Source organism: Chrysochloris asiatica, unplaced genomic scaffold (assembly GCF_000296735.1).
Source record: "Chrysochloris asiatica unplaced genomic scaffold, ChrAsi1.0 scaffold00004, whole genome shotgun sequence".
NCBI lineage: Eukaryota > Metazoa > Chordata > Mammalia > Afrosoricida > Chrysochloridae > Chrysochloris > Chrysochloris asiatica.
The window spans coordinates 11493916-11512742 of NW_006408522.1; the positions used below are offsets into that span (position 1 = coordinate 11493916).

The following is an 18827-nucleotide window of genomic DNA, read 5'->3' on the forward strand; positions in this document are numbered from 1 at the left end:
AAATAATTTATATATGTAAGGTCAAATCTATCCCTACATCTATACCTACGCCTTTCTGGTTACTGGCTCTTCCTTTGCAGGAAAATGCTAAGCTCATGCTCAATCATTGTAGGAAATGGTGTCTTGGCTTTGGGATTGAATAGAAAAGTTGTAGCTAAGCTTCAATGTGGGCAAGTACAAACTTAGAGTGTCACAAAAACACTGAATTCAATGATTTCAGGAGGTTGCACATGACCAAGGACTAACGGTATTAAAACAAGAAGCCCAAGCTGTACTGAACGTATTGGTAACAAACAAGGCTCCAAGAACTTATGGAATATCAACTGAGATGTTTTCAACCAACAGATGCAATGCTGGAAGTGTTCACTCATCTATGTCACGAAATTTGGAAGAGTTACCTAGCCAGTTGACTGAAAGAGATTCATATTTGTGCCCATTCCAAAGAAAGGTGATCCAACAGAATGTGGAAATGATCAAACCATACCATATGTGAGTAAGGTTTTGCTGAAGATCATTCGAAAATGGTTGCAGCAATGTAGCAACAGGGAACTACCAAAAATTCAGAATTCAGAAGAAGATGTGTAATGAGAGGCATCACTGTTGATGTCAGATAGAACTTAGCTGAAAGTGGAGAATATCAGAAAGATGATTACTTGTGTTTTATTGACAGCAAAGGTATCCAATTGGGTGAATCATAGCACATTATGGATATCACTTTGAAGAATGGGAATTCCAGAACACTTAAATGTGTCCATGCAGAACCTGCATATAGACCAAGAGGCAGCCATTCAAACAGAGCCAAGGAATACTGCATGGTTTAAAATCAGGCAAAGTGTGTGTCGCCACACTTATTCACCACACTTACTCAATATGTATGTTGAGAAGTTGTATTATATGAAGAAGAAAACAGCATCAGGAGTTGAGGAAGACTCATTAACAGCCCCTGTAATACACAGGTGACACAACTTGCTTGCTTAAAGTGAAGAGGGTTTGAAACACTGATTGATGAAGATCAAAGTCTTCTGTATAGATTACACTTCATCATAAAGTAAACAAAACTCCCTAAAATTGAAATTATTCGCAGAAAAGAATGAAGTTACCAAGACTATCATACTACTTGCATACAAAACCAATGCTCATGGAAGCAGCAGTCAAGAAATCAACTGATACAGTGCATTGGGCAAATCCACTATAAAACACCTCTTTGAAGTGTTGAAAAGCAAAGATGTCACTTTGCAAATTAAGGTGTGTCTGACTCAAGCCATGGTAATTTCAGTCCTCTCATATGTACGTGAGTGAGAGCTGGACAGTGGATAGGGAGTCTGAAGAAGAACTGATGTATTTGAATTATGGTGTTGGTAAAAAATATTAAATACAGAATGGTGTGCCAGAAGAAGAAACAAATCAGACTTTGAAGAAGCTTCAGTGCTCCTTAGACGTGAGGATGCCAAGACTTTGTCTCATGCATTTTGGCCATGGTATTAGGAGGGATCAGTCCCTGGAAAAGGACATCATGCTTGGTAAATTAGAGGGTCAGCGGAAAAGAGGAAGACCCTCAAGGAGATGGACTCACACAGTGGCTGCAACAGTGGGCTCAAACACAGCAACAACTGTGAGGCTGTGAAGGCTGTGAAGGAGCAGTGTTTCATTCCACTGTACACGGCGTCACCATGAGGTAGAACTGATTAGATCACAGCTGGTGTTGTGATGTATGATAAGCACTGGACTACGAAGCACAAGGTCAGCAGTTCAAACCCACCAGTTACTCTTTGGAAACCCTATACAGGATGTCTGTGAGTCAGAACTGACTCAACAGCATTTAGTAACAACAGCAACATAATAAATTCATGTTCTAACTAGGTCTCTCAAAATCACTCCAATTCAGACCTCTCCCACTTGTCCCCCCATCCAACTGATCCTCCCCTCTCCAGTTTAGCTCCTTACAATCCATTTTCCAACTACAATCAAGGGCATTAAAAAATAATATATAGATGAATTTTGTCATCCCATCTGCTTAAAATCCTCCCATGGCTTCCTGTTACCCTATGGTGAGTAGCACCCCTTATTAGGAGGAAGACATTCCTGAATGTGGCTACAAGGCACTGCAAGCCACCCCGCCTCCTCTCCAGTCTCATCTCCCACCACTTCACCCTCACTCCCTGTTCCAGTCACCCAGGCCATGTTTTCGTTTCTTGTCTGCCACGTTCCTCCCACCACAAGCAATTCTACCCATATGTTCTCGCCCACTCTTGACCTAGTGAATCTCACTCATTCCGTAGATCTGACTTCAAACATCCCTCCTCAGAAGGGTGCCAGACACTCTCAGAGCACTATTGTATTCATTTTCTATCGCTACTGTAACAGTCTTTGACAGTCTTGGTGACTTAAAATACAGCACAAACAACAACACAATTCTCTTGCAGTTCTGGAGGCCATAAATTGCACTGGACTAAAATCAAGGTAATGACAAGGCTGGCTCCTCCTGGAACTCTTAAAAGAGAATCCATTTCATTCCCTTGTGTTTTCTAGCTTCTAAAAGCTACTCGAATTCCTAGGGCTCAGGGTCCTTCCCTCCATCTTCAGAGCGATGACTGTCTCTGCTGCTGTCATCACATAGCCCTCTCTCTGACTCTGACCCTGTTACCACCCAAGTATAAGAATCCTTGTGATTATATTGTTGTTGTTGTTAAGTGCCGTCGAGTCGGTTCCGACCCATAGCGACCCTGTACAGGGTTTCCGAGGGTGTAAATCCTTACGGGAGTAGAAAGCCTCATCTTTCTCCCGCGGAGCAGCTGGTAGTTTCGAACCGCTGACCTTAAGGTTCGCAGCCCGATTCGTAACCAATACGCTACCAGAGCTCCTTAGGGACCCAAATAAATCAGGATCATATCCCCTTAAGATCGTCAATCACATTTGCAAAGTTCCTCTTGTCATATCAGCTAGCATATTCACTAATTCTGGATGTTAAGAGATGGAGGTCTTCGAGGGACCGTTATTCAGTCTACCATAATGTGTACATTTCCTTCAAAGCACTTATCATAGTTAGTAATAACATGTTACACATTTGAGCTGCCATTTAAATAAGGTTCAACAACTTCTTAGACTGTGAACTCTACAAAGATAAGAATGGAGTCTTTCTGTGTTTATTACTGAAACCTTAACACCTTAGCCAGTGCTCAGTGAGCATGTGTCAAATGAATATATGGATTATTGTCTAACCACTAAAAGCAGTAATAATGAAGATAAAGTGGCAACATGCTACGTGGACATTTCTTTCAACATTCATCATTGTTTTCACATTGTGTAACAAATAAAACCTAAGATATAAAAATTACAGTAATAAATATGCATATAAATAAGAGTAACCAACAAATTTAAAAAAAAAAATGTACTTACTTAGTATCCAAAAGTTGCAGTTGGTGGTTACTATCTCTGTGGGACATCTTCAGTTTGGTACTTTGCTCTGATATTGATAAGTCTACTCTGCTCAAAAGCTGAGAAATCTGGAAAGAAACCTCCCTTGTAAAAATCACATAGAAATTCTTCAGATATAATTTCAGAAAACATCCAGTAAATTATATTCTAATCACCAAGGAGCCCTGGTCATATGATGGGTTATGACTTAGGCTGCTAACCACAAGGTCAGCAGTTCAAATCTACCAGCTGTTCCATGAGAGAAAGATGAGGCTTTCTGTTCCTGTAAAAGTGTATAGCCTCAGAAACCCTATACAGGGTTGTTGCAAGTTGAGACCACCTCGACAGTACCCAATCACCATCACCATTCTAGTCAGTGGAATGAAAGTTTCAATCTAGCTTAATAAATTATTATTTTGCCTCATCTTACCAACACCATTTTCTTTCATATATTTTAACCCACTGCCATCGATCCCACCATTAGCACTGCCAAAACATTCATCATGCACTGAGCAGTGAACAGTTTTCTGGTGAGCACGCCCAGTTCCCACCCAAGACCACTACTTCTACCAACTAGTATATAACCCAGTCATAGTTACCTTCGAAATTCTACCATCAAATGGTAGAAAGAGAATTCTCATTGCTTACATAATCCATCAATGTCCCAGATTTACTTCAGTATCAAATCAGGTCTCAGAAAAGAAAACTGTATGGCTTATCTCCCTCCCACTGTTTTCAACCATTACTCAACCATTTCCCTTATCTTTTAACTAAAAATTGTCTTAAAAAGCAAATCCTATATGAAATGTCTACATTTTCTGCAAAATTATGATATTCAAGGTTTCTTACTTAATGACTTATAGAACAGAGATTTATCAGACCCCAAACGAAGAATAAGAATGTCTTTTTTGATGGATTTCTGTATGTATTTTACTTGGCTTGACTATCAGGAAGCTCACAGTTTCCTTAGCCTTGATTTTCTGATGTAATAATTCTGTCCTTATTAAATAAAAGAAATCAATAGACTTGTCTGTTACTCTTTTTTTTCATTCATGATTTTATACCTGTATTTTTCACATAAGTAGCCACAGGTCTTTATTGGAGGAAGCTAAGATAAATATTTTTAATTCAATGAGTTGCCTTTATTTTACTGGAAAGCTGTCAGCTGCCACTGAGTCAATTCCAATTCACGGCAACCCCATGTATACATTGTAAACCAGCTCACAGGAGGTGACCTTTCGAAAGCAGATCGCCCAGCCTGTCTTTGGAGACACTTTGGGGTGGGTTTGAACCACTAACCATTTGGCTAGTAGTTGAGCACTTCACTGTTTACACCACCCACAGAATCCTTTAAATCAACAATAGAAACTTGGGCGAATTCTGTGGGGAAAAGTTTTATAAGACAGGTCCTTTCATGACAGGGAAACCTGCAAGTGGCTAATCAACAAAATAAAAGAAAGTTGCAAAATATCAATGGTTTTGCTTTGTGAAATAAATCTATAAATTTCAAAGTAGAATACCCTAAAATGAATTAGCTAACCTACCTTCTTTCGAGCTTTGTCCTCATTTTGTCCCACATAAAGACTACATGCTGCTATACCACAAGAGTCCCAGTGAATACAACTATTTCTTGAACCAAAAGTTGGGACAAGTGGCATGTAAAAGAATGTTGATCACTTATTGCTCAAGAGATATTGTTGGAGATACAATTGAGAATTTCTGCATTATGTTAATTGTTTGACGATCAAAGACCATAACCTTCCTAAAACATGTTGTAAGAATGAGGGGAAAGAACCTTTAGATGTAGAATTATACCCTCAAAAAACTTGGAAAAGTGGTTCCCATACTTATGAAAGGCCCCTCTAGAAATGAGCGAAGGAAAAAGTAAAGAGATGCTTTTGGTTTGCAGAAACCCGTGCTGGCCGCCCCAGTTGGTTACTCCTGTAAGAAATCACCAACACCATGTTATTCTTAGCTCAGAACAAATTAACCACTTTTAAAAGGCTACCTTGCAGCAGGTCATACCTGTCCCTCTGCGTCTTTAATTTTCGTTTCCAAAATGAGTTTGGCAGCTTGTTGCTCCTTGTTCAAATGCTGCAGCCCCTCATAGGTCGTTTTGTGCTCTGCGGAGAGCCTGGCTATGCTGGCATCACATCTGTCCAGACAAACACCAATGTGAACTCTTATTAAAGTTTAAAAACATGCACTAAAGCTTTCATACACACTATAAAATGCATGGCCCCACTAAAAGAAATTGCACTATCAATCATTCTTATTAACAGAGGTTCCAATGTATTTAGAGAGCTACTCTTACAACAGTTTCTATAGCTATAAAAAGTTGAACCACAGAGACAGTGCTTCATAAGACTAGAGACGTGCCAACAAAGTAGCAAAGGCTTTATAATGCTTACATGTGAAAAACTATATATGCAATGAGTGCGCCCAATTACATGAAGCAGAGAGAGTAGACCAGATGTACTCTGGTGCTCTTCAGTACCACCAGCTCACTTTCAAGATTCAAGCTTCCTTAGATTCTGGAGGTAACTTCTACCACATTTGAAGTATACTCCAAATCTTAAGCCAAAGAAGTTGCAGAGCTACAAGCTTTGTGGGGCCCAGAGCAAGGAAAGATTCTGTATCTGGCCCGAGCTGCAGAGAAAACAGCTCTTCCCCTTGGGCCTTACAATTTAGTAGATTCACTGGTGCTCAGAGAATCTATGGCAGATAGACGATGTGTGGAGCTTTGATCACACTGCGATAAAAGACTCACTAAATTCCTTTTCTGAGAATAGCTGCTAGTTTGCTCTTGGGCTGTAGTAGAGACCGAATGCTTAAGCATGCAACATTAAATGACTATGCAATATGTCTTAGTTATGTAGTGCTGCTATCACAGAAATAACACAAGTGGCTGCCTTTAGTAAACAGAAATGTATTCGCTGACAGTTTGCTTTTGTTGTTTGTTAGGTGCACAGCAGAATGAAACAAGGCCCAGTCCTGCGCCATCCTCACAGCTGTTGTTCAGCGTGAGCCCACGCTGCTGCCACTGTGCCAGTCTCGTTGGGGATCCTCCTCTTTTTCTGCTGACCTTTCACTTTACCAAGCATGATGTCCTTCTGCAAGGACGGGTCCCTCCTGATAATATGTCTGAAGTATGAGATACAAACTCTCACCATCCTGGCTTCTAAGGAGCATTCTGGTTGTACTTCTTCTAATACAGATCTGTTTATTCTAGCAGTTCACGGTATTCTTCTCCAATGCCATAACTCAAATGCATCAATTCATCTACGATCTTCCTTATTCAATGTCCAACTTTTCATGTGCATATGAAGAAACTGAAGGAGCTCTGGTAACGTAGTCGTTACAAATAGGGCTGTGAACTGCAAGGTCAGCAGTTTGAAACTACCAACTGTTCTGTGGGAGAAAGATGAAGCTTTCTGCTCCCGTAAAGATTTACAGCCTCGGAAACGCTGTACAGGGTCGCTATGAGTTTGAACCAACTCCACAGCACATAACAACAACAACAATGAAACAACTGAAAACATGGCCTGGGTCAGGCACACCTTAGTCCTCAAACTATGGTAAATCTGTGCCGCAGATTTGCCTAATGCAACACATCATTTGATTTCTTGACTGCTGCTTCCATGAGTGTTGATAGTTGATCCAAGTCAAATGAAGTCTTTGAAAACTACAATCTTATCTCCATTTATCATGATTTTATTTATTTGTCTTTGTTGTTGTTGTTGCTAAGTGCTGTAGAGTCAGTTCCATCCCATAGTCACCCTGTATAGAATTTCCAAGGAGCAGCTGGTAGGTTTGACTGTTGACCTTGTGGTTCAAACTGACTTTGTGGTCCAGAACATTATCCTGCACACCACACTAGGGCTTGTGTGAGGATTTCTGTTTTCTTTACAATGAGGTGCAACCCACACTGAACGCTGTGGTCTTCGATCTTCTAAGTATTTTAAGTCTCCTTCGCTTTCTGCAAGCAAAGCTGTAACATTCTGAATAAGGCAGGTTGTTAATGAGTCTTCCTCCAATCCTGATGCCATGTTCTTCTTTATATAATCAGGTTCCTCAGTGTACAAACTGAATAAGTATGGTGAAAGACTACAACCCTGGCACCACCACACACCTTTGCTGAATTTAAGCCATTCAGTGTACTCTTGTTCTATTTGAACAACTGCCTTTTGGTCTATGTACAGGTTCCTCATGAGTACAATTAAGTGTTCCAGAATACTCATTCTCTATAATGTTGTCCATAGCTTGTCATGATCCACACAGTTGCAAGCCTTTGCTTAGTCAGTAAAGCATAGGCAAAAGTCTTTCTGGTATTCTCTGCTTTCAGCCAAGATCCATCTGATATCAGCAATGATATCCCTTGTTCCATGTCATCAACTGAATCTGGCTTGAACTTCTGGTTCAAGGTACTGTTGCAGCCATTTGGGAATTCTTTTCAGCAATACTTTACTTGCCTGTGATATTAATGATATGTCTGACGATTTCCACATTCCATTGTGTCACCTCTCTTTGGAATGGGCACAAATATGGATCTCTTCTAGACGGTTGGCCAAGTAGTTGTCTTACAAATTTCTTGGCATAGGCGAGTGAGTGCCTCCAGTGCTGCATCAGTTTATTAAAAGATTTCAGTTTGTATCCCATCAATTCCTGGAGCCTTGTTCTTTGCAAATGCCTTTAGCACACCTTGGACTTCTTCCTTCAGTACCGTTGGCTCTTGAACATATGTTATCTCTTGAAATGTTTGAATATCATCCATTTCTTTTGGGTACAGTGACACTATGTATTTCTTCAATCTTCTTCTGATGCTTTCTGCATCATTCAGTATTTTGCCCATGTTGTTGTTGTTGTTGTTAAGTGCTGTCGAGTCGGTTCCAACCCATAGCAACCCTGTACAGGGTTTCCGAGGGTGTAAATCTTTATGGGAGTAGAAAGCCTCATCTTTCTCCCGCGAGCGGCTGGTAGTTTCGAACCTCTGACCTTAAGGTTCGCAGCCCGATTCGTAACCAGAGCTCATAGAATCCTTAAATGCTGCAAGTCGAGGTTTCACTTTTTTCTTCATTCTTTCAGCTTAAGAAATGCTCAGTGTGTTCTTTACTTTTGGTTTGCTAACTTCAGGTCTTTGCACATATTGTTATAATGGTGTTGTTGTTAAGTGCGTCGTGTCGGTTCCGACCCATAGCGACCCTGAACAGGGTTTCCGAGGCTGTAAATCTTTATGGAAGCAGAAAGCCTCATCTTTCTCCTGAGGAGCAGCTGGGAGTTTTGAACTGCTGACCTTGCGGTTCGCAACCCGATTCATAACCACTACACTACCAGAATACTTGACTTTATTTTTTGAACTGCCCTTTGAACCTTTCCATTCCGCTCTTTTGCTTTCTCATTTTTTCCATTTGTTTTAACATCTCTACGTTGGAGAGAAGGTTTCAGAGACTCTTCTGACATCCATTTTCTTCATTTCCTTCTTTCTTGTCTTGTTGAAGACCTTTTGCTTTCTTCCTATATGATGTTCTTGATGTCATCCCAAAACTTTTCTGGTCTTCAGTCATTATTGTCTAATGCATCAAATCTGTTCTTGAGATGATCTCTAAATTCAGATGGGATATGTTCAAGGTCAAATTTTGGTTCTCATGGACTTGTTTTCATTTTCTTCAACTTCAGCCTGAACTTGCATATGAGCAGTTGATGGTCTATTCCACAAAACAGTAATCATTTATGTTGTTTTTAAAAGGTGCAGATCACTTACTTGAGTGCTATTATAGGGAGCTAAGATTATCAATGGTGCCTTTCTGAGATTCTTGCACTTATGATTTTTTTGAAAGCCAGTGCAGTTTTCCTTACTTCCAATCCCCCAAATCTTCCAATGGTTTTGCATGTCTCTCGTTTTTTTTTAATTAAATACCTTCTTGTTAGAATACATAGAGTGGTTTCCATTTTCCTGACCAAATCCTAACAGTCACTGCAAGTGTACAAGAAAACATACAAAATATTAGTGATCTCTGGATGACGTATGATTTTATTTTCTTTTTCATGGTCTTTTCTTCATGATATACTTTTCCTACAATAAGTATGCATAATTTCTATAGTGAGATTAAAAATAATTACACGACACATTTTAATTTAAAACCATGCTAAAAATGCATTACAATTTTATGGAATAGTCACTGAACTACCATCTCTGCCTACGCTCATCATGAAACAGTAATGAGGCTGCAGAACAAGGCAGCCAAGCTGGAGAGGGGTGGGATAGAGTCAGTTCATGAAAGTTAGGTCAGGTATACCAGTGAAAGTCAAGAAGCTTTAGTTGGAACTCCTATAATCTAGTCAATAAATATTAATAGAGTACCTACCTCTATGTCAGATACAATTATACAAAGTGGAGAGAGGGCAGAGATATTTTCTTTTCAACACACACTATGCTGTCTAAAGATTTTAAAAATATGCTTATACCAACATAATTCAGTGTATGCATATATTTTTCTATCATTTATGAGGATTGCATCTGACATCTTTTTCTGGTTCTTCTCCCCAGTGAGTCAGATAAATGAGCTCAGGCTATTGTTTGGGAACTTACTGAACAAGTCATTATAAAGACACCCAGAGAAGTGCAAGCCTGTGGCTAGTTACACTTTCAGTCAACCAGCAGTCTACCGTCGTCCTCAAAGCACTGGGGATGCATTCCTTAACATGTAGATCTGCCCTGAGAAAGCCCAAATGCTGAGAAAGTTTATGAACTGCTTTCTAAATGATTTAGATACTGAAAAGAGTCTGTTCGCTAAATCACACAAAATACCTGGAATCAAAAGCAACATACTACTAATTGAGAAAGTGTATACGAAATCTCTTCAACAGCTAGAGAAAATAAAATGTTACTGATAAATAGTTTCTAAACCATGAATAAAGACTATAGAAAGCATACCAGTGTTAGGTAGGCTTTGTAAAACAATTCACTAATCATCTGGTATTAAAATGTTGCAAGTTGAAAAAAATACTACCCAGTTTTCAGCTAACCACGGAGCCTTATCTTGGCTCCTGCCTGTAAACCTACAGAAGATGAGTAAAAAATGTTATAAACCCACAAGGACTAAAAAAGAATAGGAAAAAATGGAAAGCAGATGGGTCCTATAGAAGACAAAGCGAAACATAAGTGTTTAGCTCTTCTTTTTAACAGGATTAGATACAGATACCAGGGTTCTGTATCTAAAAAACAGTTGAACTAAGAGTGACTTTAGTTCTTACTGGGTAATAGAGAAAAGAACTAGCTCCACTAGTGAGTGGCAAAACCAGGAGCCAGGGTAACTAAAACCAGAGGCTTGCTGCATGAGACTCCATTCACTAGGGAAAGAAGCTGCAAAAAAAAAACAAAAAGAGGCATAAAATGACTTTAAAAATATGTTTAAGATACTCATATAAACCAAAGATAGATAAACATCCATAAAGAGAACTCTGAGTTATTATACAAAAACAGGCAATGACGAAAGACAAATACATGGATTAAAAAAAAAAAAAATTAGGAATTCTAAAAATAAATGTCACAGTTGTTTTAATAGGCTCAACAAACACTGGGATGAATATGGCCAAAGACAGAACCAATAGTAAGGAGTTCTCTGAGCATGCAGCACAGACACAGAGATTACAGTTTGGTTTTTTTTGTTTTTTTTTTTTTAAGTTTAAAAACATGGTGGACAAGTAGAGAGTTGTTAACACAGGTCAAAGTCACAGAGCAGTTTGAAAGAAACAGGGAAAATGGCAGAGAAGCAACATTTGAGGTGAGAATGACCAAATAATTTCTAAAACTAAAGACAATTATGAGTTTGAAAGTAAGTGTTCAGTGAGTAAAAGTGAAAATAAAGAGTGCATAATGAAATTCAAATGATCAATGATAAAGCTACCCGAAACTAAAGACAAGTAACCGCCAAAGTTTGGTTGTAAGATTGACAGTAGACAATAGAGATCAGAATACCATGAAGAAATAGCTTTGAAGTATTGAGAAAAAAAAACTACCTATCATCCAAGAATAAATGCAAGACAAGCAGAATGTGGGACCGCATCCAGAGAAGCAGCGATACCAGAGATGGAGGCAGAGATGGGGACATGGAGAGAGGGAGCAGTGGAGGACTCTAGATTCATGGGAAGAGAGGGACTGAGAGCTTGGCAGCCAGGAGGCAGACTTACAGAATATGACCTTTCGTGTTGTAAATTATTATATATGCCTGAGTGTTAAAGAGAAAAAAAAGCTAAACTGAATAGAGAGAAATATCATTAACTGATGGTACATGAGGGGATTATAATCATTGTAATTAAATCAAGTGTATGATTTGTTGAATGTAAAACTGATGATCTGCCCTGTAAACTTTCACTCAACTCACAATAAAAAAATAAAAATAAAAAGAAGAAGAAATGCCCCTGGAGAATGATATCAGAACGATGACAAGTACGAAGTGCCACACTCTTACCCACCCTACTCACACACAGAAACATCAAACATGTAGAAACTGTCAGAATGTTAACAGGGCTCTGGAAAACACACAAAAGTTTGGAGCAAACAGGTGAATGCTGAATTAAGCAAACAGCAACTTAAAAATGACATGAAAATGTTCTGGCTTTTCCACTTGTCCACACCCCTGTGGTTGACTTAAAGATAGAGTACATGTTTCCAGTGTTGATTACAGAGAAAGCAGTAAAGACTTTAGTAAAAAAAAAAAAAAAAAAAAAAATTTGAGTTTCTCTATTCTAAGCGATGGGCTAGATATCTAAAAGATAAAAAAGAGTGCTTAGAGTGCTTGTCTTATTTCATCTATCCCAGAACTCACACAAAACAGAAAAATTGCACTCATGGCTTGGATAGTATAAAATGAATGATTAACCTGTAGTTGCTGGTGCAAAAGAGTGTGTACCAAGGACTACCTTATCTAACAGCTGGAGTATGAGTTTCTTTGGAAAATCAGGGCATTCAAAAGCATATATATATATATATATATGCCTTTAAGAAGCTACACATGTGTTTAGGGCATGACACATGCTCAGAAAAGACCTTACAAAATGCTAAGCACTCTCCTTTGGTTGAGCTCTAGGCTCTGTGTAAGCCTGGTGAAATGTTGAAGAAGTGCCTTAGAACGAAGTCAATCTGCAAAGATGGGGAGAGTTTTTTGTTTTCTGAGACTTTTTGGTTTGTCTTTCTTTGCTTTTTAACTCATGATATTCAAGGAATTCTCTGTTAAAATATTAGCTGAATGTATCCAAAGGAAGAGAGATTTCAGTGACCACACATGACCAGGTAGAAAGTCTATGCAAAAATAGTTTTTAAGAGCTTTCAGTCATCAAAACAAAACAAAACAAAGAAGAGGGAGAACCTGATTTCCAAAGTTAACCACATTATAACAGTCAAAGTCTAGTTGTCGAAAAATAAATAAAAATCACAAGGGAGACCAAGAAACAGGAAAGAATAGTTCATTCAAAGAGCAAAATAAAGCAACAGAAGTCATCCTTGAAATACTATATTTACTAGACAAATATTTTAAATAACTGTCTTAAATATGTTCAAAGAACTAAAGAAAAATATGGACAAAGAACTAAAGGAAATTATGAAAACAATGCATGAACAAAAGCAGAATACCAATAAAGAAATATGAATATAAAAAGGAAATTAAACAGGAATTTTGAAGTTAAGAAATTCACTAGAGGAATTAACAGCAAATTTAAGCAGACCAAAGAAAAGAAGCTGTGAACTTGAATATGGGAAAAGTGAAATTACTGAGTCTGAGGCACAGAAAGCAAAAAGAATGAAGAAAAATGAACAGAGTCAAACGGACTTGAGAGATACCATTAAAGGGCCAACATAAACATCATAAAAACCCCAGAAAAAGAAGACAGAAAGAAAGAAGACTTGAAGAAATAATGGCATAAAACATCACAAATTTGATAGACATTAATCTCACATCTAAGATGCTCATTTTCTTAGTTATTGTTGTTTCTGCTACAGCAAAAACACTACAAGAGCATGGCTTCAACAAAGAGAAGTTTATTCTCTCACAGTTTTGGGGCAAGAAGTTCAAATTCCATGTGCCAGCTCTGGAGAATGGTCATCATCTTGTTCCAACATCTATAGGCCCAGCATTCTTTGGAAATCTCCATGTGCATTGTTATCTGTCTTCCCTTGAATCGGGGAGCTTCACAGTACTGGGACCCCAGATACAAAGGACACACTCTACTCCTGCTCTTCTTTTTAAATGGATGTAGGTGCCTCTCCTTCTGTTCACTTCTCTGTCATTTATATCTCAAAAGAGATTGCCTCAAAATATAACCTGATCCTGTAAATTCCATCTGACCAGTGTGTGCTGTGGGTTAACGAGCCAGACTACAAAGTCATTTGAACTGCAAGGTGGGCGGTTCAAGCTCACCAGCTACTCCTTGGAAACGCTATACAGGGTTGCTATGGGTTGGAATCGACTCAACGGCACTTAGCAACAACGACAACATTAATATCATAGAATGTGCACAAATATGGATATCTTCCAATCAGTTAGACAGGTAGCTGTCTCCCAATTTCTTGGCATAGATGGGTGAGCTTCTCCAGTACTGCATCAATTTGTTGAAAGATTTCAATTTGTATTTCATCAATTCCTGGAACCTTGCTTTTCAGCAATGTCTTTACTGCAGCTTGCACTTCTCCCTTAAGTACCATCAGTACTTGAAATATATGCTACCTCTAGAAATGCTTGAACATCAATCATTTCTTTTTGGTACAGTGACTCTGTATAATTCTTCCATCTATTTTTTTTAAAGTTTTTATTGTGAATTAAGTGAAAGTTTACAGGGCAGATCATCAGTTTTACATTTAACAAATCATATGCTTTGCTTCATTACAATGATTATAATCCCCTCCATATATCATCACTTAACAGTATTTCTCGCTATTCATTTTAGCTTTGTGTTCTTTTTTTTTTTTAACACTCAGGCACAATAATTTACACCACAAAAGGGCACATTCTGCAAGCCTGCCTACTGGCCACCAGTTCTTCTTAGTCCCTCTCTTTCCGTGAATCTAGAGTCCTCAGCTGCTCCCTCTCTCCATGTCCCCATCTCTGCCTCAATCTCAGGTGTCGCTTCTTCTCTGGATAAGGTCTTGAATTCAGCTTGTGCTCTTCTCCTTTGATGATCCTAGGGTCCTCTGTTTCTGGACTGTAAGATTAACCACTCCCCTGTTTTTATTACAAACCTTCTACCTTTAAAATTGTGACAGCCGCAATTAGTCATGATAACAATTACTATGGAATCATAAGAATCTTATCCCCATCTCTTTTCACCAGATCCACCTAGGCAAGATGAAAATTATTCAGTGGGGACTCTTCCCCTGCACACTCTTAAACTAAACTCCCTCTTGAAAACATGTAAGCCAGTCATTTCATACCTTTATCACTCCCTCATTTTAGGTAGCCATATCAAAGTTGCTCGTTCCTATCTACCCTGTATACAGAGGGTATTGTAACTTGATGTGAAGACTCCTTCCCTCTCTGTTGGTATTTTGAGCTACTATATCCATGTGTAAGGAGCTCTGGTAAGCATAATGGTTACGAATCGGGCTGTTAATCTCATGGTCAGCAGTTCAAAACTACCAGCTATTTTGCTGGAGAAAGATGAGGCTTTCTGCTCCTATAAAGATTACAGCCTTGGAAACAGTGTGCAGGTTGGTATGAGTCGGAACCGACTCCATGGCATATAATAACGACAACATATCCATGAGTACAGGTCAAGTTCATCAAATTATAGCAATTTACCCTTGTTTCCTTCATCAAAAATTGTTTGTGTTTTTTTTTTAAATCTTCATCTAGTCAAGTTTTGATTATCAAGCCATCGAGGCTAGGTCAAATGGGTACTATCTACAAGTTTGGGTGTTCTTGTGCAACTCCCCTCACTTCATATCAGCTGGATGCTTCACTCTCAGCTATAGCCCTCCGTGGCTATGTGCTTTTCCATGGGCTCAGATGATATTGGGCTTTTCAACCATCTCCTCCCATTGTTGTTGTTGTTATTGTTAGATGCCATCGAGTCGGTACCAACTCATAGCGGCCTTATGCATAGCAGAATGAAACACTGCCTGATCCTGGGCCAACCTCACTATTGTTGCCACACTTGAGTCCATCCATGCCGCCACTTGGCCAATCCATCTCACTGGGGTTCTTCCTCTTTTTCTCTGACCCTCCACCTTACCAAACACAATATCCTTCTCCAACGAGTGGTCCCTCCTGATAATATGTCCAAAGTATGAGAGATGAAGTTTGGTCATCCTGGCCTCCAAGGAGCACTCTGGCTGCATGCCTTCCAACACAGATCTGTTGGTTCTTTTGGTAGCCCATGGCACTTTCAATATTCCCCTCCAACACCATAACTCAAAAGCATCAATTCTTCTACAGTCTTCCTTATTCACTGTCCAGCTTTCGCATGCATATGAAGTTACTGAAAATACCATGGCTTGGGTCACCAACATGTTGTGTCATGGTACTCTTCCAGGTACACTCATGATTGTGACCATCAGGCCACCAAGTGACATCATTGCTAGAAGTCCCATTGGTGAAAGAGTAGAGTAGAGTAAGACAGCCAGAAGTCCATCAATAGGATCCAGAAACAAGCATGATTCGGGCAATGTGCTTAAGCAGAACTCCTCTGACAGCTTGTGACATGATGGCATAGCACATATGAATCTAAACAATAATTACTGTACATACACATCATTAAGGTCTTAAAGACTAGAGGAAAACATAAAGCTAAATGGTAGCTTAATATAGAAGTCTTTGATAAATTTTGCCCACTGATTTATTCTATGGTTCTTCTGATTCTTATTCCGGCATAGGCTGGCTGATCTGTGCCAGGAAATGTGGCTACTGAGCTGATGAATTTCATTTTTAATAATCCCACAACACGTTTGGCAATTCTCTGTTTCTGCAGCAAGTTATTTTTTCTATTACGTGAGATACCTATTTCACAATTTATTTCTTTCTCTTTAAGCTCTGGTAGCGTAGTGGTTACAAATCGGGCTGCGAACCTCAAGGTCAGCGGTTTGAAACTACCAGCTGCTCCGCGGGAGAAAGATGAGGCTTTCTACTCCCGTAAAGATTTGCACCCTCGGAAACCCTGTACAGGGCTGCTATGGGTTGGAACCGACTCGACGGCAGTTAACAACAAGCCTCCCTCAGAATACAAGCTCCCTAATTCTGCCACCATCACCTCCATATCTGTATTCGTCTTCCCCTTTCTTTCCTCCTGTTCCAATGAAGAAAGTTCCTCCTCCATTTGCTAATTCCTCTACTTGTGCCCACCGCATTTCATCTTCTCCACAACTTCACTCCTTTGATGACACACACTAAACCACTTCCATCTAGACAGGCTCTCACCTTCCAAACCCTACTTCCAAGGCTTACGGTGTGGCGATAAAAGATAAGCACTGGACTGTTAACCACAAGGTCGTCCATTCAAACTTACCAGTTGCCCCTTGGCAACCCTATACAGGGTCAGTATGAGTCAGAACCACCTTGATGGCACTTAACAACAACAACAACATCTCACCCTTAATCCTCTTATTGGTTTATTACATCAAATCACATCATGGGGAGTAGCTACATCTCAACTGCCAAATCACTGAGAATCTTGGCCCAGTCAAGATGACAAAAACCTTAACTTTCACACCATCAGACAAATCCAAATCCAAACCACAGTAAGATACTGCTTCACACCCTTTAGGATAGCCATACAAAAAGATAGCTAATACCAAGTGTTGTCAAGGATACAGAGAAACTAGAACCTTCATACACTGCCAGTAGCATGAAAAATGGTGCATTCACTTTGGAAAACAGTCTGTCAGTTCCTCTAAAGGTCCAACATAGAGTTCGGTCATTTTTGTTAAGTGCCTTTGAATCAGTTCTGACTCATAGCAACCTTGTCTAGGGTTTCTGAAGGGTAGCTGGTAGATTGGAACCACCGACCTTGTGATGAGCAGTTCAGTGCTTACCCACACCAGTACTCCATTAGCGTTATCATTGTTGTTGTTAAGTGGTATTTGAGTCCGCCCACAGGCACCTCAGAAGAAAGGCTTAGAGAGCTACTTCCAAAATTCAGGCAATGAAAACCCAATGGAGCACATGGGCTGCCATCAATCACAAGCTGTAATTCAACAGTAATTCGTTCTAGACATTAGAAAAGAGGCAGGGAAGGCAAAGCCCATTCAGGAATACCAAGTCAAGTGTTCACAGCTGAAAGGTGCAGTACAAGGGTAGAGAGAGGTGAGGAGATGGCTGCTAAGGGCAGCAGGCTATCTGTGACCAAGGGTCATACTAATCAGGATTCATCCTGATGAAGATTAAAAGCAAACATGGATGGAGAGTGGCCAGCCAGCCCTGCATTCAATCCCCTTTGCTATTAGACTGATTTTTTTTTTAACTGTTTTACTATGAATTATGTGATTGTTTACATGGGAGAACATTAGCTTTACAATCATCCATAATCCCCTCCATGCATCATCAACCAACCAAAGTGTACACCCTGCAAGCCTGTCCCCCCCATTCCCTCTCCTCTCCCCCCCCACCCCCATTCCCCTCTCCCTCTCTAGGTCTAAAGTCCCCAGCTGCTCCATCTCTCCACGTCATCGTCTCTGTTTCCACCTCTGGCATCCCTGTTGCTCTGAGTAGGGTCCTGCACTCCGCTTTTCTCCTATTAGACTGATTTTTACCCAGCTGAACCAAACACATATGCCTTCAAGGACCTTCATGTGCTGTCTCCATGAATGTGCCTTACCACTTAAAACCTCTTTCTAAAGCCCCAGTGAGGTCCCTGTTCTTCCTTCCACTCCTAGCCCTTGCGGACTATTTCATTTTCACCTCAGACTGACCCCATCCACCCATGTACTGGGCAGTTCCTGTGCAGAGGGACACATTTATGTACGTGGCTCCTGAGTAGCAGCAGAGGGCAGAAGAGACCCACAAATGCTTTGGGCAATCTAGTCCCAGCTAGATCAGAGTAATCCTAGAAGGCCTAGCGCAGGGTTTGTTTACCAAACATTAACATGCGCAGTAAACCGGGGTTCTAGTTAAAATGCAGATTCGAATCCCTAGTTCTGGGTGGGGCCTGCCTTCTGCATTTCTATACCAGATATTAGGTGATGGCTGTGCAGTTTGGTTTGGGGACCACACACTGAGTAGTGAGGGGCTAGAGCAGCACTTTTCACACTATCAAGAGCTGAAAAAGACTTGTTTGTTTGAATTCCCAAGAGCCCTTGGGTGACACAGTTAAGCACTCCACTACTAACTAAAGGAGCTCTGGTAGCGTAGTGGTTACGAATCGGGCTGCGAACCTTAAGGTCAGCGGTTCGAAACTACCAGCCGCTCCGCGGGAGAAAGATGAGGCTT

At 40.0% G+C, this 18827-nt stretch overlaps 1 protein-coding gene across 1 annotated transcript in view; it reads right to left on the minus strand.

Moving 5' to 3' along the window:
- The window catches only part of FAM81A (family with sequence similarity 81, member A), a 56553-nt gene that overhangs the window by 13834 nt on the left and 23892 nt on the right, over positions 1-18827 (minus strand). Inside the window, exons 4-5 of the mRNA XM_006831591.1 lie at positions 5440-5569; positions 3397-3503 (exon numbers count right to left, since the gene is read on the minus strand). Coding sequence (XP_006831654.1) covers positions 3397-3503; positions 5440-5569 — 237 coding nt within the window. The remainder of the gene's footprint in view (positions 1-3396; positions 3504-5439; positions 5570-18827) is intronic.